This window comes from Camelus dromedarius, chromosome 3, assembly GCF_036321535.1.
Source record: "Camelus dromedarius isolate mCamDro1 chromosome 3, mCamDro1.pat, whole genome shotgun sequence".
NCBI classification, from domain to species: domain Eukaryota; kingdom Metazoa; phylum Chordata; class Mammalia; order Artiodactyla; family Camelidae; genus Camelus; species Camelus dromedarius.
Window position 1 is genome coordinate 115,823,770 of NC_087438.1, and position 19,628 is coordinate 115,843,397.

The window sequence follows — 19,628 nt, forward strand, 5'->3', positions numbered from 1 at the left end:
GGAGGAGAAGGGTGAGCTATAGGGGATCACAGGCAAGGAGGAGGGTGATTAGGGTTAGATAAGATTATGGGATAGGCCCCCATGATGGGATTACTGCCCTTAAAAGGAAGAAACACTGGAACCCACTCTCTCTGCCAAGTTAGGATACAGAGAGAATACAGCATCTGTTTTGTTTACCAGAAAGAACAGCTCTTAGCCAACATGGAATCTGCCAACACCTTTGTGTCAAACTTGTAGCCTCTAGAACTGAGAAACAAATGTCCGTGTTTAAGATCCCCCGTCTGCGGTATTTGCTTTGGCAGCCTGAGCTGACTGAGACCAGGTTACCCAGGTGACTGGTCTGTGCTCAGAGCCTCAGTTTTCCCACCGGATACAGGCCTGGGTGCAGAGGGCAGAGATGGCTCAGACCTCAGACTGGGGGTGCACTGGTGCTGGCTCAGGGTTGGGGGTGATGATGGGGCACAGAACAGCACCCCGCCTACCCCCTACCCCTAGTGAATCAGCCTTTTCTTAGGAGAGGTCCCAGGATCCTATCACGTGGCCTTCTTTGGCTCCCTGTTAGACCTTTGCCAAGCAAAGCCCTCCTTCTCCCCTGGGTGGGCCCGGAATCCCGTCCACCACTGTTCCTGCACCAGGGCCATGGGGACGGGGGACAGCCCTCCTGGGGCGTGAGGCAGCATGTGCCACCCACCACACCTGCCCCTGTCCTGCCTGCCCACCCCTGAGGCTGTGTCCTTCATCCCTGGGAAGTCCCATGTAAAGATGTAATGGACACCCAGTCAGGCCAGGTGCTGCTAGGAAGGACCAGGGATAAAGAACCCACCTCAGTCATGTGTGCGATTAGGCTGGAGAGGGGCTGACCGTGGGCACCTGTGCTCGGTTCCTGGCTGCATGCCTCCACCAAGAGGCTGCAGGACTCTCAGGTGACTGGTCATCTCAGGGTGGACCTGTTCCCCTCTGGGGGTGGTTCTGGGTGCCCCTGTGAGTGGTACTGGATTCCCCTTTCTCCTTCTTGCCCTGCACTCCAGGATGCTGGTCCAACTAGGGGTCCTCACGAGTTAGGGCCCCGGTCCCACAGGCACCATCACCAGAGCACACATGCCTCCTCCTCCCCCAGCCGCCCAGAGCCTCTGCCCTTTGCCTCCCTGGGGCCAGGGGTGAAACCAAATCTGGGGCAGTGACACCCGGGCTATTTTGGAGCTGGGCTGGGCAGGCTGGCGGTGGTGGGGGCGGGGTGGGGGCGGGCCCAGCCTTCTTCAGCTGATAGCATCCGCCTGTCCTTTCGTCCCTGTCCAGTTTGAGGACCGGCAGGAGTGCGGGCTGCTGGGCGGGAGCCTTGTCGGTCCTGGGCCCGTGGAGGGAGGTGAGACCCAGCAGCCCTGCCCCACCATCTGAACCCCCCACCTGAGTGCTGCCCAGTGCCCCCGGTAGAGACAGGTGAGGAGGCAAAGGGCAGGCAGGGGTGGGGGGGGGCCATCCCGTGCCCCTGAGGATGTCTCGGCTGAAGGTCATGGCTCTGGGGGACGGAGGGACCTGGGGTAGAGTTTCAACCAGGCTGTGCTGCTCCTGGGGTTAGGGGCATGGATTCCAGCCCCTGACTCATTGGTGACCTGAGCCAGACCCTCACGTTGGGAGGGAGCAGCTGAGGCGGCGGGGGGCGTCAGGCGCACCCACCTTCTCCTTTGCCCACTGCCCTGAGGGTCTGGCTAGCCCTGCCCCCAGCTCTGTTGAGATGGATGCCCGCTGACAGCTGGGGCTATTTTGGGCCTGTTGGCTCAGCGGAGGGGACAGCCAGTGGGGCAGTGACACCTGACTCCAGGAAAGAATTTCCCCTGGAGTTCAGGAAGCTGGCGGGCCCAGGGGTCTAAGGGGAAGGCACAGACTGCAGGGGCTGCCCTTGGAAGTCTTTTCTGGAAGGGCATGGGGGCAACAGGGTTGGGGGGCGGGAAGAGGGGGCAAGCTAGGGAGACAGGGCTTCTGAGAGGGGGCTGGTAGAGGTCCTGCTATCAGGCTGCGAGCCATTTCCCACTCTGGGCTCATCTGGAAAATGGCCCAAACCCCACAGGGGCCCAAGAGTGGCCAAGTTCTGGAAAAGCAAGGGTGGCGGGGCTGTGGGTGTGGCACGGGTCAGCCACAAGGCTCCCTGGCAGGTTTGCAAGGGGGTCCTGGCCTCAGTGTGAGCGCCAAGCCAGGGCCTCTGAGGGGCTGAGGAGCCCAAGTGGGGTCCACAGGGAAGTACCTTCCAAGGTGGGCATCTGAGAAAGGAAGGGGCTTCCCTGAGAAGCCGCGGTGGAGGTCCTGGCTCAGTCTCCCCTCCAGAAGCTCCTGTTTCTGCCCGTGCAGCTGCAGCTCCAGCAGCCCCAGCTCCCAACATGGCACAGGGAGGAGGGGGATGGTGCAGATGGCCCAGTGCCCGGAGGGTCTTTGGGTGGTCCCTCTCCCCAAGCTCAGAGTCCTCGGGCGCACCTTGGGGTGCCTTGGTCCTGCTGACCAGTGGGGACCCCTGTCTGGCGGGACTGCTGTGGGCTGTCAAGGCACTTATGTTTGGGTGAACTCTCTTAGATCCCTGCAGTTCTGCCGCATTGAGAGTGGGGAATGCAGGCTCTGGACAGGGAGCGGAACAGCAGCATGACCCCCGGTGGCTTTGGAGGATCTTGGGGTCTCTGCCCACCCTTGTACATCTGCTGAAGGCTGGTCCCCTAAGCATGTGCAGAGATGAGATCTCCCTCCCCACCCCTGTCCTCCTGGCTCACAGAGGCTGCCAGCTGTGGAAGTGGCCCCCAGGCCCCTGCACGTACTCACTCATCAGCCTGGAGCAGAGTCTCACACCTGTTCTGGGTGTGGCAGGAGGAGGGTGCCATGTCCTGCCTGGGGAACCCAGAGACTGACTGTATGACTCAGGAGACGGGGTGCGCTTGGAAGAGCTCAGAACTCAGGCCCCCGGGGACCTGGTGTCAAAGTAATCCTTCCACAGAGGGGTGCCAAGGCCCAGGAGGGTGTCCATGGAGGCAGGTGGCCACTCGCCCAGGACAAGAGCCCAGTCAGGCCGTGGGGGTGCGGTGTGGATAAAGAACAGAGGCGCTGACTGCACAGTGAGTCAGCAGGACGGTCCCGGCTCACCTCCTTGGGAGGGATTAACGGGATTAGGTCCTGAATCACAGGACGAGGAGCCAGAGGGCCTGGGAACACTGCCCCGGTGGGCAGCCCACACTGAAGGCCCGGCTCCTGGGGTGAAGAGAGTTAAGGCGCTTGGGGCCAGCCCAGGGCCCAGTGGGGCCCATTTGTGCTGGCTGTCGATATAGAAGGCCCTGTGCAGGCAAGGCCCGATTTTAATCTCACCCACCTGTGCCCGGGGCCAGCGGGGCCCAACCTGGGGTGGGCAGAGGCCAGCGTCAGCCTGGGGCCTTCAGCTCTGATGGTGCCAGCCCCGTCCCTACAAGGTGCCCCGTTGGCAGAGCCCACAGCCAGTGAAGCCACAGCCAAGAACTGCAGAGTGACCATGCTACCTGAAGGCCCCCTGGTTGGGCCTGGTTAGCCAGTCTGGTCATTCTCTCCTGCTGGGGGATTCTCTGATTGACCTCTACAGACATCATTGAAGGCACTGCCCCTGCCCCTCCCCATTCCCAACTTCAGTCTCCAAGGGAAGGAGGCAGGCACTCACAGCAAGGGGGGGGTGGGCAACCCCCCACCAGCTGCAGGATTTCCATTCTTTGCTCATTGATGACTACACCCCTTCAAGGGTTGAGGGGAGGTGGGAGGACCCCAGGAGAGGTGAGGTGTGCCCTGGCCCAGAGCTGCTGTAAGCGGGACAGGCTCTGTGTACAAGGCTCCCCGTTGCAGGCAATGCCCAGCGAGGAGGTTTGAGCAGCTGTGCACACAGCCTGCAGTGCATCCCAAGTGCTTGGTTGGGGGAAGTCACTGAGGAGGGAGGATGGGGGGCAAAGGCGGCACGCAGAGCAGAGGGCTCGGAGAGCCTGCTGGAGTGGAGAACCTGTGACCTCTGGTGTGCCTTAGTCAGAGAGAGGGGCAGGCCAAACGTGGGCACTTACTATAAGCTTCCACGGCCAGGCCCTGTTAGGGTGCAGAGAATTGCCATTCTTTGACTGGGTGAGACCAGGTAGATTGGAGGTTTAAGCCACAGGAAGGAACAGTGTGTGGGGAGGGGACAGGACACCCGATGGCAGTTGGAGTGGCCCAGGAGGGACAGGGAAGGTCTTTGTGGTGAGATACAACATGGCAGATGCCACACAGGAGGAGAGCAAGCTTGGTGCTGGTGTTTTGGGACAGTTGCTCAGCTGGACCTTGAGTTTGGGGCAGCGGGCCTGGAGGAGGGAAGAGATGCTCTTGTCAGTTAAAAAGAGCCCATTATGGGAGGTGAGGCCAAACCCCAAACGCCCAGAAAGAGGCAAATTTACACTTGTGGACCACCGTACCATCTGGTGATGCTACCTGCAGGGATGGGGTGTGTGGGAGGAGATGAGACCGGGATGGGGCAGGGGGGCCACGTGTAGGTGTTCACCCTGCATTAAGCTGGGTTCTCCAGGCAGCCCTGGATGGGTGAAGTGACCAGGTGGGGCACAGGTGGGGGGCTCTTGAGTGCACCCAGGTCTCATCCCCACTATGCCTTCCCTGCCACCCTACTTTGCAGGTTCCCCACCTCCCCCCTCCCACCACCATGGATCACTCCTCGTTCAGTGGAGCGCCCCGCTTCCTAACGCGGCCCAAGGCCTTCGTGGTGTCGGTGGGCAAGGACGCCACGCTGAGCTGCCAGATTGTGGGCAACCCGACGCCACAAGTGAGCTGGGAGAAGGACCAGCAGCCGGTGGAGGCTGGCGCTCGCTTCCGCCTGGCCCAGGACGGTGACCTGTACCGCCTCACCATCCTGGACCTGGCGCTGGGAGACAGCGGGCAGTACGTATGCCGCGCGCGCAACGCCATCGGCGAGGCCTTCGCGGCCGTCGGCCTGCAGGTGGATGCGGTGGCGGCGTGCGCCGAGCAGGCGCCGCACTTCCTGCTGCGGCCCACGTCCATCCGCGTGCGCGAGGGCGCCGAGGCCACGTTCCGCTGCCGCGTGCGGGGCTCGCCGCCTATGTCGGTGAGCTGGGCCAAGGACGGGCGGCGCCTGGGCGCGCCCGACGGCCCCCGCGTGCGCGTGGAGGCGAGCGGCGAGGCGAGCGCGCTGCGCATCCAGGCCGCGCGGCCGCGCGATGGCGGCACCTACACGGTTCACGCCGAGAACCCGCTGGGCGCCGCCAGCGCCGCCGCGGCGCTCACGGTGGATGCGGACGCCGATGCGGTCAGCCCACCGGGGGCCTCCACAGCCATGCTCCTGGCGCACCTGCAGCGGCGGCGCGAAGCCATGCGCGCAGAGGGCGCCCCGGCCTCGCCGCCGTCCAGGGCTGGCACACGCACCTGCACGGTGACCGAGGGCAAGCACGCACGCCTCAGCTGCTACGTGACGGGTGAGCCCAAGCCGGAGACGGTGTGGAAGAAGGATGGGCAGCTGGTGGCCGAGGGCCGGCGACACGTGGTGTACGAGGATGCCCAGGAGAACTTTGTGCTCAAGATCCTCTTCTGCAAGCAGTCAGACTGTGGCCTCTACACCTGCACGGCGTCCAACCTCGTGGGCCAGACCTACAGCTCCGTGCTGGTCGTCGTTCGAGGTGAGCTCCTGGTGGCGGGCCCACGGTCCCAGCGCGCAGTGAGCACAGGCAGGGGCCCCTCCCCAGGCCTTCCATCCTTTTCTTCTAACGGCCGCTGCCGCTGCCATCTCCCCGCCCTGTGTCTGTCTGGCAGAGAAATCTGTAGTTATGGGTCTTGGCAGCAGTTACTTTTCTGGGTCCACAAAATGGGGGTGATATGGGATGACCCTCAGTCTGTTCCATTGTCTGTGAGAGTAACACGAGTATAGAGTAAAGCACTTTGTCACCAAAACCACTTACCCCTGGGAGGCAAGGTGCCCAATGGCTGAGCCTGCCCTGTCCAGGCTGAGGGTGACCCAGGCTCTCCACCCCTCCTACAGGATGCTAAGGGGGTCTCCCTGGCAGAGATGGAAGGAGAGCAGGAGCAGGGAGAAACCCCATACTGTTGGAGGCCTCAAGCTGGGGCTGCATCAGGCTGCAGCCTGAAGGTTGTTCTGGGTCAGTTTGCAGGCTCCTGTCCAGGTCTGAGGCTCATCCAGGGCACCTGGGCAAGTGTAGGCAACACCACCAGAATTTCCTGGGGTGCCAGGAAATTGCTGTGGTTGGAGTCCCACTTCCACTTTTTACCAGCTGTAGGATCTCCAAAAGGGCCTTTCAGCCTCTGTGTGGGTCCCTCAGCATCTTCATTTTTGCAGGGAAGTGCGCTCATGCAGTTGAGTGATTTCATGATTCCGCAGGCGGGTACAGGTCCAGCGGCCTCACCCCTGTGAGCCTACCCCATCCTGCCCATTAAGGGCCTGCTCAGTGGGGCTGCTTGCTGTGGCTTCACGGGCCTCATTTCTCTCTTTCTCTTCCAGAGTTCTCCTTATATTTGGGAGAGGGGGCTCTTAAATTCTGTTTCCCATCCCGTGTCCTCCCTCTTTTGCTACACCCTTAGCTCCCTCTGTTCCCCTCCCTGCAGCTCCTCTGCCTTCTCTCCCACCCACCTGCTGCCCCCGGAGCCCCTCCAACCCCTGTCCTGGCTCCCTGCCCCCACCCCAGTCTTACACCTCCCTTACCCTGCCCACCTCCTTCCCTGTCACCCACCTCCCAGTCCCTCCCCACTTCCCCGTCCCCTCACTCTTCATCGCCTCTCCGGTCTGCCCCCTCCCCTCTCCTGGCCCCACTCACCTGTGCTCTTTTCCCGCAGAGCCCTCTGTTCCCTTCAAGAAGCGGCTGCAGGACTTGGAGGTGCCAGAGAAAGGTTCGGCCACGTTCCGGTGTGAGGTGCCGCTGCCAGCCACGGAGTCCGCGTGGTACAAGGAGGAGACGCGGCTGTGGGCCAGCGCCAAGTACCGCATCGAGGAGGCAGGCACCGAGCGCCGGCTGACCGTGCTCAACGTCTCCTCTGATGACGATGCTGTGTACATCTGTGAGACCGCAGAGGGCAGTCGCACGGTGGCCGAGCTGGCGGTGCAAGGTGGGCGGGCAGGGCCCCAAGAGACTGGACGGGCAGGGCTCGGGGTCCAGGCCTCACAGGAGCTGGGCGGTGGCTAGGTACTGGGCAGATGGGCAGGCAGGGTCGGGGTTGGGGACGGTGGGCGGGTCAGGGAGGGGTGAGCAGGGCGGGCACTCTGGGACAGGGGCAGGAAAGAGGTGGGATCAGGGCATGCTGGCAGGGATCTAGTCTGACCAGCTCCAACCCCCTCCCACCCCCAACCCTGGCTCCGCCCACCTCAGGCAACCTCCTCCGAAGGCTCCCAAGGAAGACAGCTGTGCGAGTGGGAGACACAGCCATGTTCTGTGTGCAGCTGGCCAAGCCAGAGGGCCCTGTCTCCTGGCTGCGGAACCAGAAAGAGATGGTGGCCGGGGGCCGAGTGGCCATCACTGCCGAAGGCACGTGCCACACGCTGATCATCTCCCAGTGCAGCTTGGAGGATATGGGTGAGGTGGCCTTTGTGGCTGGGGACTGCCGGACATCCACCCAGTTCTGTGTGTCAGGTAAGGGCCTAGGGAGTACCTGTCAGATGGAGGGAGCTGCTTATCTGCCCTCAGTCCCCTGGGCCCTGCTCTGTGTTTTAGCCTGCTGGGGGGAGCGCCATGAGGGGCAGGGGCCACCTAGGTTATAGCTCTGGTTCCCTGGGGCCCATGGTTCATTTGATGCCCTCTCTTAGGTATCTGCAAAGTGGGAGTCCTGGTGGCCCCCCCACCCCAAGAATCAAATTAGAAGGTGCAGGTTGTTCTAGAAGCCCAGTGGGTAGGGGTTGAGTGCGTCCTCTTTCTGTGGCCTTTGGTGTTGCGATTGGCCCCGACAGGGTCAGCCTTTTGCCGGGGCCAGGGATGAGCCTCAGCATGTGGGTCTCAGCACCTTTGGAAGGGTCATTGTGTCCTGCCTCAACCAGTGTCCAACCCAAGACCCCAGTGAGCAGATGGGGTCAAGGCTGAGAACTGGAAAGAATTCATTTCCAGGACACGTGGACAGTTCATGGTGGCCCTGGGCTGAGTGTGGCCCCTGAGGACTGGGTAAACTTTCCACTGCAAGCAGAGAAATGGCCACAGAGTCAGGACTGGGGCCATGGGCTCACAGCTTCCTCTTGGGTTGGTGGTCCCCTTGGGCTGTGGCCATTCCAGATCATCAGAGAAGTGCTCCCTGGGAGGGCTGGGACTTCTGTGACAATCCCACTCCCCCATCATGGTCTTGGACCTAGGGCTTGGGGAAGGGGCTGCCAGCTGGTGACATGGGCCTGTGCTCTGCCCAGCTCCCAGGAGACCACCCCTACATGCTCCTGAGGGTCCTGTGGTGAAGGCCAAGACAGAGAGCTCCGTGACCCTCAGCTGGTCCCCGCCACCCCACGGCGACCGCCCTGTGGCCATCGATGGCTACCTGGTGGAGAAGAAGAGACTGGGCACCTATACCTGGAGCCGGTGCCACAAAGACGAGTGCGTGGCCACACCTGAGCTGACTGTGGCTGGTGTGGCTGAGGAGGGGGAGTTCCAGTTCCGGGTGTCAGCTGTGAACACCTTTGGCCAGAGCCCCTACCTTGAGTTCCCGGGGACTATACACCTGGGTAAGTCTGGAAGGTTGTGTTCTCCATGGTGTCCTGGTAACCATCTGTGGGGCCGTCTGCTCCTGAATCACCCAGACCCAGAGTGTAGCCCAGCCTTGGAGAGGCCTGAGTGACTCATGGGTCCTCTTTATGGCAGAGGGGAGGGACCAGGGTCCTGATGTTATTGGAGACTCCTCTGTGGGAAGGACCCCGAGACAGGACTTGAGCTCCCAGGAACCTGTCTGTACCCACCAGCCCCAAGACGCTGGGCTGGGCAGCTGCCCCACCCTACCGGGTTTGTGGGATCCGAAGGGGATCTCGGATGGCTCTGACTTGTCCCCTCTCTATCCTGGGTCTGACTTTCGCTTGTGGTCTCTGTGCGCTTGTCCAGTGGACTTCCTGGAGGAGGGGTCATTTGGGCCCAGGTATTGGAGGAGAAGGGGGCAGTGGCCCAGCTCCTTCCTGAAGCCCCCATTTCACAGCCCCCCAGCTGGCTGTGAAAACACCTCTGAAGGCAGTGGAGGCAGTGGAAGGAGGTGAGGTGACCTTCTCCGTGGACCTCACTACGGCCTCGGCAGGCGAGTGGTTCCTGGATGGGAAGGCCCTGAGGGCCAGCAGCGTGTACGTGATACACTGTGCCGGCACCCGGCACACTCTCACCATCCGCTCGGTGCCTGTCAGCCTGCACGGCGCTGAGCTCAAGTTCGTGGCTAACGGCATCGAGAGCAGCATCCGCATGGAGGTCCGAGGTAGGGCCACCCCTTCTTGTGACCCCGAGGCGCCTCTGAGCCCCGTTTCCTCCAGGGGGTGGGAGTGGGATAGGAGACCCCCAGCTCTCAGGGCTCCTGGGGGAGCTGCTGCTGCTCCCAGGGCAGGTGGGCTGCTGGCTGGAATGGGGCCAGGCCATGAGGTGCGCAAGGCCACCAGCTGTGAGTGGGGGAGGGACTATGGAGCCCCGAGGGCACAGAGCCTCCCTCTCTGTCTGATTGTCCCCCTTCCCTCTCCTTTCTCCCCTCCTTTTGTTGATTCCTTCTACTCCGCTTCTGGTCCTGTTTCTTCGTCTTGCCTCTCTGACTCCCCTCCACCATATCTGGCTCTTCCTACTCTGTCCACTCTGCCTCTCTCCACTCCCTTCTGTCCACTTCCCTCTCTGTCCTCTCCCCCTCTGTCTACACCTTCTCTGTCCACATCCCTTCTGTCTCATTCCCCACCCCCCATCTATGCCCCGTTGTCCACACCCTCCTCTGTGCACACCCCTTTTATCCACACCTCCTCTGTCCCCTCCCTTCTGTCCATGCTCCCTCTGTCCTGTTTTCCCTCTGTCCACACCTCTCCATCCTCACCCCCTTTGTCTGCTCCTTCATCCCACTCTCCTGCCTCCTCCCCCTCCCTCCTCTGACCACTTTCCTTCTGTCCCGTTTCCTCTCCATCCACACCCGCTTTGTCCACCTGTCTGTGGCTGCCAACAGCCCCGGGGCTGACGACCAAGCGTCCAGCAGCGGCGGCAGCAGCAGCAAGGGAGGTGCTGGCCCGGCTGCACGAGGAGGCCCAGCTCCTGGCCGAGCTGTCGGACCAGGCTGCAGCTGTGACATGGCTCAAAGACGGACACACGCTGCCCCCAGGCCCCAAGTACGAGGTGCAGGCATCAGCCGGCCGGCGCGCACTGCTGGTGCGGGATGTGAAGCGAGAAGACGCGGGCCTGTATGAGTGTGTCAGCCACGGGAGCCGCATTGCCTACCAGCTGTTGGTGCAAGGTGACACTGGGACATGTGTGTGTATCCGTGTCCCTTCTGGGCCGCCACCATGGCCAGGGCCACACATTCTGTCCCCCAGCTCCAGGGGGTCTGGGGGTTCTGAGCAGCAGGAGCTGCTATTCTCTGTCCCTGTGGGAAAGGTGGGGGAGCAAGCTGGCTCAGGTAGCCCCCAGGGAGCTGGGGGACCGGGGGCTATGCTGACCTCATGGAGGGGGTTGGGGATAAAGCAGCTCTGCCAGCCCCATGAAGAGGATGGGGAGTCAGATAGGTCTAGGTGACCCTGAGGGGAAGGTAGGGGTGTGTGGGGGGAGCTCAGCCCACCTTGTGGAGACAGTTGGGGAATGGGGTGGAGGCAGGTGACCCTACTGGGAAGGCAGGGGACTGAGTAACTCCACCGGCCGACCTCGTGAGGAGGCTAGGGAGTCAGGGCAGGCTCAGGTGAGCCCCAGGAACCAGGGACCCCCACCAACCCCACTGGGGGGGCCCCTGCTCAGTAGCAGGGGAGCTGCCTGGTGGGTGGCAGTTGGGTGGCTGGAAATCAGCAGCTGAGGCTGGCCGCGTCCCTGAAGGGGCCTTGGTCTGGGCGAGGGCCCGGTGTCTCGCATGATCCTGAGGCCCCCAGCACCTTCATCTGCTAGCCGCGTGGGCATGTGCACGATCAGGACCCGGCCCCCTGACCTGCCCATGTGCCCTTGTAGGCCTCACACCTTTTCTGCACAAGGACACGGCTGGTGGCTGTGTGGACGCTGTGGCTGGGGGCCCAGCCTGCTTTGAATGCGAGACTTCAGAGGCCCACACGCGTGTGCACTGGTACAAGGACGGCGTAGAGCTCAGCAAAGCCAGCCAGCGCTTCTCTCAGGAAGATGAGGGTACGCGGCACCGACTGGTGGCTGCTTCTGTCACTGCGCGGGATGAGGGCACCTACTCCTGCCGAGTGGGAGAGGACTCTGTGGACTTCCGGCTGCGTGTCTGCGGTGAGTGCACCTCCTCCCAGGCTTGTGAGGTGGGGAGCAGGTCTGGCTGCATCCAGCTGTCCAGCATTTGCAAGGCCAAACTGTCTCTCCCTTCATTTCCTCTTGGAATACTTGGGGGTGGGGGCAGTTGCTTCTAGATTTGGGTGAAGAAATTACCCACAAAACTAACATACATATGGGTGGAAAATGTGGGTCTGGAAAATAAAAGATAAGAAGGAAATTTGAAGCCCTTGTCGTCTTTAAAGATGAGATAAGGTGGCGCAAACCCAAAAAGTGCTGAAAGTGTCCTTAGAAAGTTAGATTTGGATCTGGGTGAATCTGAGGCCCTGGTTCTTTCTAGAAGCCTTGGGTTTTCTTGGCAGATTCACAAAGTCTTACAAGAAAGACTCTGCCATGCCCCCCCCCCCCCCACGCCGCCCTCTGTCTGAGCCCAGGCTCTGGGGCTCGGCTGCCCACCACGGAGCTCTGAGGCTGCTTCCTACCACACCCAGGAGGGGTTGGGGCATCTGGCCCACCAGTGCCCATGGAAGGTTCCCTGTGCAGCACCTGGTCACAGAGGATCCCTGTGGTGGGGACCCAAGGCTGCCAGGGGTCTAGAGCTTAGGTCTGCTGTGGCTCCAGGACTCAGGGAACCTCATCTTGCCAGGGCTTCTGATCATATATCCCTCCCTGCCTGTCCCCAGAGCCCTCGGCGGTGTTTGCCAAGGAGCAGCCGGTGCGCAGTGAAGTGCAGGCCGTGGCGGGGGCCAGTGCCACGCTGAGCTGCGAGGTGGCCCAGGCCCAGACGGAGGTGACATGGTACAAGAACGACAAGAAGCTGAGCTCCAGCTCCAAAGTGCGTGTGGAGGCCACGGGCTGTGGGCGGAGGCTGGTGGTGCAGCAGGCGGGCAAGGCGGACGCCGGGGAGTACAGCTGCGAGGCTGGGGGCCAGAAGGTCTCCTTCCACCTGGACGTCACAGGTCAGTTGATGAAGCAGACGTTGGAGCATTTCACAGGAACAGGCCCGGAGGAACCATATCAGTGTGGGGGACGGCAGCAGACTCATTGGCCCGTATCAGGCAGTCACACAAATAGCTCCAGACCTCAGTAGCCCAGGGGAATAATCCACGGGCAGGAATTTAAGCAGTGCTCAGCACGCGTGGCTCATCTCTGCTCCACGCGATGGTGGCCGGGACGGGAGGCTCCAGCCTGGCCTCAGATGTCCTAGTCAGGGGGCTGGCAAGGATGGCAGGCCAGGATGGCAGGCCTCTCTCTTCTGGAGCTCTCTCTTCTTGGCTGGGCTCATTCCTATGTCTGGGACCGTGTTGTCCTCTGCTCTGGGGCCATGCTCTCCAGGTACATTGCATTCTCAGGGCCTCTTCCTCCATGTGGATCACCTGAGCTCCTTCATGTGGTGGCTGGGTTCCATTCAGGGAACAGTAAATGCTTCAGGGTTTGTTAAGGTTTGCTTTCACCAGTCCCAGAATGTTCCGTGTTCTATCGCGCAGAGCCAGGCATAAGGCAGACCTTGTTCCCGGGGGGTGGAGAGGTAGACCCCGCTGTTGACGAGGGGTCCTTTGGCTCACTGAGGACAATTTCTAAAAGTCCATCACAGGGACACAGGCTCTGTCTGCCTACGTCTCTGCTGTCCTGAGAATGAGATGAAGATCTCTCTAATGTTTATTGCCTCATGTCACAAGATGGCTTCCACAGCGTCAGCCATCACGTTCAAGGTGGGAAGAACACGCAAAGATCGTGTGTATGCTTGTTTTTTTTTTTCTTTTTTCACTGCTGTACAGCAAATTATCACAAACACAGTGGCTTAAAACAACACTCGTCTATTAGTTCATAGTTCTGTAGGTCAAAATTCAGGATGTGGTGTGGCTGGATTCTCTTATCAGGGTCTCAAGGGCTGTAATCCATGTGCCATCTGGCTGAGTTCTCTCGGAGTCATCTTCCAAGCTCATCCAAACTGCTAGCTGAATTGATTTCCTTGTGGTTCTGGGTCTAAGGCTGTCTCCTGGCTGGCTGGCAGTCAGAGGCTGCTCTCATGTCCTTTTCCACTCAGCCCCTCATGTCCATTCACTCTCATGTTTCGACTCTCTTTGGCCAGAAAGAGCCCCCTTGCTTTGAAGGTCTCATATGATTAGGCCAGGCCCACCCAGGATAATCTTGTTAATGAACTCATAGTCAACTGATCTGGGACCTAAATTCCTTCTGCAGAATCCCTTCACAGCAGTGCCCGGATTAGTGTTTGTGACATAGCCTGGAGAAGGTGCATGCACACCATGGGGCGGGGATCTTGGGAGCAGTCCTACCCAGCTCAGGATGTCACCAGCTCTTTCTTCTATTCAGAGAGCAGATTTCCCCTTATGCCTCTCAGTGTTGTGTGGGTCCAGTGGCACCTTGCTGCAGACAGCCTGGAAAAGTGAGTCCCTAACCGTCCGACCTCAGCAGTGGGACATTGAGGATGGCATTAGTGGGCCTGTGGTGGTGTGGCTGTCATGGCTCTGCTGAGGGACTTGTGACACTGGCCCATACTCACACCCAGGGTGGCTACACCCTGATTTTGGACACCCAGTTTGAGGCGGGCTGTGGAGGGATCTGTGTGGACCTCTTAGCAGCCAGGTGACCTTAGGCAAGTTGTCAATGTCATGTCTTCCTGAAATTCACATCTACCTGGAAACTCAGCAACATGGCCTTAACTGGAAATGGGGTCTTTGCAGATGACATCGTGGTAAGGATCTCAAGATGAGATGACCCTGGATTAGGGTAGGCTTTGAGAGAAAGGAGAGGGAGATTTGAGACACAGACGTGAGGAGACAGCCATGTGGTGACAGAGGCAGAGACAGGGGTGGTGCAGTCACAGCCCAGGGATGCCTGGAGCCACCAGGAGCTGGAAGATGCAGGAAGGATCTGCCCTCACAGCCTCCAGAGGAAGCTCACGCCTTGATCTCAGACTTCTTGTGTCCAGAACAGGGAGAGCAAAAATTCATGTTGTCTAAGCCCCCTGTCTGTGGTCATTTGTTATGGCCACCCCAGGACCTCATACAGTTGCCCCCCACCCCAGTTTCTTCATCTGTGCAGTGGGGCAGTAACAGAGCTGCTAATTCTGTGCTGAGGACTCTGTCCCCAAACCCATCCCCACCCCTCCAGGAGTGGCATGGGCTGTCTCCCCTCAAGGTACTGTAAATTATGGCCACTGGGCTGAGATTCTGGGGGCAAGGTAGGTCAAGGGAAGAGGGAAGAGCTTGATTGGTGAACAGAGGCCCAGACATCAGAGCCCTGGCATCAGGTACTGGAGGAAGAATCCAAGTGTGTCAGACAGGGTGGCGCTTCACTGAGTGTGCGTCGGGGTCTCCAGGAAGCTCTGGATGGCGGTGTGAGAAGGGAGGGGCAGGTGCTCGGCCCCTGGTCCTGCTGAGTGGCGTGTGCTCTGGCACCTGAGCCCTGATGCTCAGAGAAGCCACATCGTCTTGTGCAACCTCAGTTTCTCATCTGTATAGTGGGCATAGTGAGGTCCACTCATTTGAAGGCTGTCCAGGGAGTTTGACTGAGCTGGCACTTGTCAAGGGCTGCACACAGCACCCAGCCACCATGCTCCGTCTGTGCTGCCTGCCCCAAATTCTTCCTTGGGAACACACTGCTCTAAACAGGGGACACATGCTTGTGTGTTCATAGGCTCACGCAGCTGTATCCACAGTTGTGCACTTGAATGACAGGCAGTGAAGCCATTCTGCATGGGGCTGTGTGGTTCTGTGTGGCACGAGCAGGAGCCCTTCAGGCTGCCAGGGTTTCATCCCAAACTGGCGGTCTTTGCATGAGATTTTTCTTTAAATTGGGTCCTTAAAAACTTTTGTAATGCCCATCTAAGTCCCCCTTAGCCGCGGCATCTGTGTAGTTTGTATTTAAGAGGCTAATTTTGCCTTCTTCTGATGTACATTCAAATGGATACACAATTGTTGAGATAAACACTGTTCACTCTCATTCCACTGGGGCCCTGTCACCCATTCTGGAGACTTGGACCAATGTCTGTGGCCCAAGTGAGGAGGAGTTGGGAAGCAGGGTTCCTTGGTGACAAAGGAAAGTCCAAACTACTAGTTTCTAATGAATGAGTTTGACATATTATAGTTATGTGCAGGGCTTCTCATGTGCCATTAATCCATTAATTCTACCTCCTGCCTTTTTTTTTTTTTTGTCGTAAAGAATTTTTACTTATAAGGGTGAGGCTATAGCTCAATGGTAGAATGTATGCTTAGCATCCATGAGGTTCTGGGTTCAATCCCCAGTACTGCCACTTAAAAATAAATAAATAAATAAATAAACCTAGTTTACCCCTCGCACCCCCCCAACCAAAAATAATCTTTAAAAAAAAAAGAATTTTTACTTTTAAACATGCAACTGGTTTTGCTCCACTTACTTGCCTTAGGGAGGCCTTTTATAAGACAGAAGTATCAGAAGATTTGGGAATTTCATTATTTCAGCCTCATCCTGCACTTAAATTTTAAAAAAGGAAACCTGTAAAAGCTGATTTAAAACTAGGCTGTGCGACGAATCAGCTTGTGAAGGTTGGTTGACTCACCTCTCTAAGCCTCCTTGCAGTAAGCAGAGCGCGGAGCCCTCGCGCCACGGGGAGCTCGGCCTCCTGAGGTCGAATGCAGTCCCGAACTGTCCTGGGTGAAGCGTTATTCTGCATCTGTTGATGGAATCATGGGGTTTCTACTTTAGACTATGAATATAGAGGATTACACTGATTGATTTTTTAAAACTGAGTAATTCACATCATAAAATTCATCCTTTTACAGTGTACAATTTCGTGGGTTTTAGTATATTCACAGGTTGTGCAAACACACCACAGTCTAATGCTAGAACATATTCATGACTCCCAAAAAGCAACCCTGATCCCACTATTCGTCGCATCCATCTTGCCTTTCCCATCCTTGGCAACCTCTAATCCACTTTCTGTCTCTGTGGATTTGACTCTTCTGAACATTTCCTTTCAATGGAATCATATGAGATGTGGTCATTTGTATCTGCTTTTTTCACTGAGCATAATGTTTACAAGGTTCATCCATGCCATAGCAGGTGTTAATAATTCTTTCCTTTTCATGGCCAAGTAATATTCCTTTGTGTGCACATATCGCTTTTTGTCTATCCATTCATCAGATAATGGACAAACGTTTCCACTTTTTGACTGTTGTGAAAGTGCTACTATGAATATTCTTATATAAGCTTTTGTGTGAACATATATTTTCAGTTCTCTTGGAATTGCTGAGTCATATAATAATTTTGTGTTTAACTTCCTGAGGGGCTTTCCAGAGTGGCTGCACCATTTTGCATTTCCAACAGCAATGTTTGAAGGTTCGATTTTTTCCACATCCTTACCAACACTTGTTATTTTTGGTTTATTTATTTGATTACAGCCGTCCTGGTGGATATGAGGTGGTATCTGATTGGTTTGATTTGTATTTCTCTTATGACCAATTGTGCTGAACATTTTTTCATGTGCATTTGACCATTTGTATATCTTCTTTGGAGAAATGTCTATCTAAATCCTTTGCCTATTTTTAATTGTTATTTATCTTTTAATTATCAAATTGTAAGAGTTCTTCATATATTCTGAATACTACAGCCTTATCAGATATATGATTTGCTAATGTTTTCTCCCTTTCACTTCCTTAATTGTATCCTTTGATGCTCAGAAATTTTTAAATTGTGATGAAGACCAGTTTATCCCCTTTGGTTGCTTGTGTGTTAGGTGTCACATCTAAGAGACCATTGCCTAATCCAAGGTCAAATAGATTGACATCTATGTTTTCTCCTAAGAGTTTTTTAAGTTTTAGCTCTTATATTTAGGTATTTGATTCATTTTTGTGTTGATTTTTATGTATGATGTGAGGTAGGGGTCCAGCTTCATCCTTTACATATGGATATCCAGTTGTCCTAGCACCATTTGTTGAAAAGAATTTTTCACCATTGAATTTTCTTGGCATCCTTGTTGAAAATCAATTAACCATTGATTAAGAACTTATTTCTGGATTCTTAATTTTATTCCATTGACATATATGTCTACCTGTCTATCCTTGTGTCAGTACCACACAGTCTTGATTACTGAAGCTTTGTGGAGCTTTGTGGTATGTTTTGAAATTGGGAAGTGTGAATCTTTTAACTTTTTTTTCAACATTGATTTGGCTACTTGAGGTCCCCTGCATTTCCACAATGATTTTAGGATCATCTTTTCAAATTTTGCAAAAAAAAAAAAAAAAAAAAAAAGGCAGCTGGCATTTCTATGGGCTTTGCATTGAATGTGTAGATCAATTTGAAGAGTATTGCCATCTTAACAATATTAGTCTTCTAATCCACAAATATGAGATGACTTTCTATTTGTTTTAGTCTTTTAAATTTCTTTTAATGATGTTTTATAGTTTTCAGTGTACAGTACTTGTGCTTATTTCATTAAGTTTGTTGCTGAGTATTTTATTCTTTTTGGGGGGAGGTGGAGATAATTAGGTTTATTTATTTGTTTAATTAATTAATTATTAGTTTTTAGATTTTATTTTATTGAGTTATAGTCAGTTTACAATGTTGTATCAATTTCCAGTGTAGAGCACAATTTTTCAGTTATACAGGAATATACATATATTCATTGTCACATTATTTTTCACTGTGAGCTACCACAAGATCTTGTATATATTTCCCTGTGCTATACAGTATAGTCTTGTTTATCTATTCTGCATATGCCTGTCAGTATCTACAAATTTCAAACTCCCAGTCTGTCCCTTCCCACCCTCCTCCCCTCTGGCAACAAGTTTATATTCTATATCTACGAGTCACTCTGGTATTCTTTATATTTTCCAACTCTTTGCTAAAAACTTCACTCTGGGCATCTACCCTCCTCTTGAGGTCTCTGAACATCTTTGACATCATTACTTTAAACTCTTTCTCAGATAAATTGCCTATCTCTTCATCATTTATTTCTTCTTTTGGAATTTTATCTTATGCCTTGGCCTGGGAGATATTCCTCTGCCGCTTCATATTGTTTATCTTCCTGTTTGTATTTTTAGGTAGCTTAGCTGTATTTCTCGACCTTGGAAAGATGGCCCTCTATGGGAGACGTCATATGCATCCCAGCAGTACACTCTTGTCTTGTCACCCAAGGGCCAGGGTCCATCTGGTCCAAATATAGATTCTGGACTGTTTTTGTGGATTCCTTCCACAGGCTTTGGGATTGTTGTTTTGTTATTTCTGGTATTTGCCCCTGGTGGATGAGGCTGGACTAGAGGCTTATGCAGATTTCCTGGCAGGAGGAACTAGTGCCTGCCCACTGTTGGGTGAGGCTTGGTCCTGGACTTCGGCAGGAGGAGGGGTGGGGTAGGGGAAGGCTCTGTCTAGAGGCCTTTGTGGCTCAGGAAGTCTGCTGATGGGTGGGGCTGTGTTCCCACCCTGTATGTTGTTCAGCCTGAGGCTACCCAGTCTTTAAGCCAGGCTGTTGGGTGGGGCTGGGTCTTGGTGCTAATGATCAAATCAAGATGTCAGCCTCCAGGAAAGCTCATGTAGGTGAACACTCCTGGAATGTCCACCACAGCTTTTGTGTCCCCTGGGTGAGCTGCAGCCATTCCCTGTCTCCCCAGGAGACCCTCCAAAACCAGCAGGCAGGCCTGGCCCAGGTTCCTATGAAATCACTGCCTCTGCTTTTGGACTCAAGATTCTATGTATGCTTCCCAAGAGAGTGAAGTTCTGTTTCCCCTAGTCCCATGGGGCTCCTGGAGTTAAGCCCCACTGGCCTTCAAAACCAGATGTCCTGGGATCTCCTCCTCCGAAAGCCAGAACCCCGGGCTGGGGAGCCTGACGTGGGGCTTAGAACTCTCACTCCTGTGGGAGGGCCTCTCTGATTTAATTATTCTTCAGCTTATGGACTGCCCACCTGGTGGGGTATGGTGCCCAATTATATCACGAGCACGCCCCTCCTACCATCCTGCTGTGGTTCTCTCTTTATGTTTCCAGTTGAAAGTGATCTTCTTTGCTAAGTTCCCGTCTTTTTTTCAATGGTTGTCTGGCAGTCAGTTGTGGTTTCGTTGTAGTTGTGAGGAGAGGTGAGCTCGTGGTCCTACCACTCCACCATCTTGACGGGAAATCTACCTACACATATTTGAAGTGAGTTTCCTGTGGACATCGTAAAGTTGAGTCATTTTTACCCATCTTATAATCAGCGTGTTTCGACTGCATTACTTATTAATGAAATAATTGATTTGT

At 55.8% G+C, this 19,628-nt stretch overlaps 1 protein-coding gene across 30 annotated transcripts in view; it reads left to right on the plus strand.

Moving 5' to 3' along the window:
• Nucleotides 1-1,275: 1,275 nt before the first annotated feature.
• Nucleotides 1,276-19,628, plus strand: part of OBSCN (obscurin, cytoskeletal calmodulin and titin-interacting RhoGEF) — a 169,985-nt gene continuing 151,632 nt past the window's right edge. For 29 of the 30 annotated variants that reach the window (XM_064484554.1, XM_064484556.1, XM_064484555.1 and 26 more), the window contains exons 1-9: nt 1,276-1,437; nt 4,649-5,663; nt 6,832-7,101; nt 7,362-7,622; nt 8,381-8,689; nt 9,151-9,417; nt 10,138-10,422; nt 11,121-11,396; nt 12,080-12,355. In XM_064484554.1, the coding sequence (XP_064340624.1) occupies nt 4,676-5,663; nt 6,832-7,101; nt 7,362-7,622; nt 8,381-8,689; nt 9,151-9,417; nt 10,138-10,422; nt 11,121-11,396; nt 12,080-12,355 (2,932 nt within the window). In that variant the 5' untranslated portion in view covers nt 1,276-1,437; nt 4,649-4,675. The remainder of the gene's footprint in view (nt 1,438-4,648; nt 5,664-6,831; nt 7,102-7,361; nt 7,623-8,380; nt 8,690-9,150; nt 9,418-10,137; nt 10,423-11,120; nt 11,397-12,079; nt 12,356-19,628) is intronic. The other variant, XM_064484574.1, reaches the window with a different exon arrangement.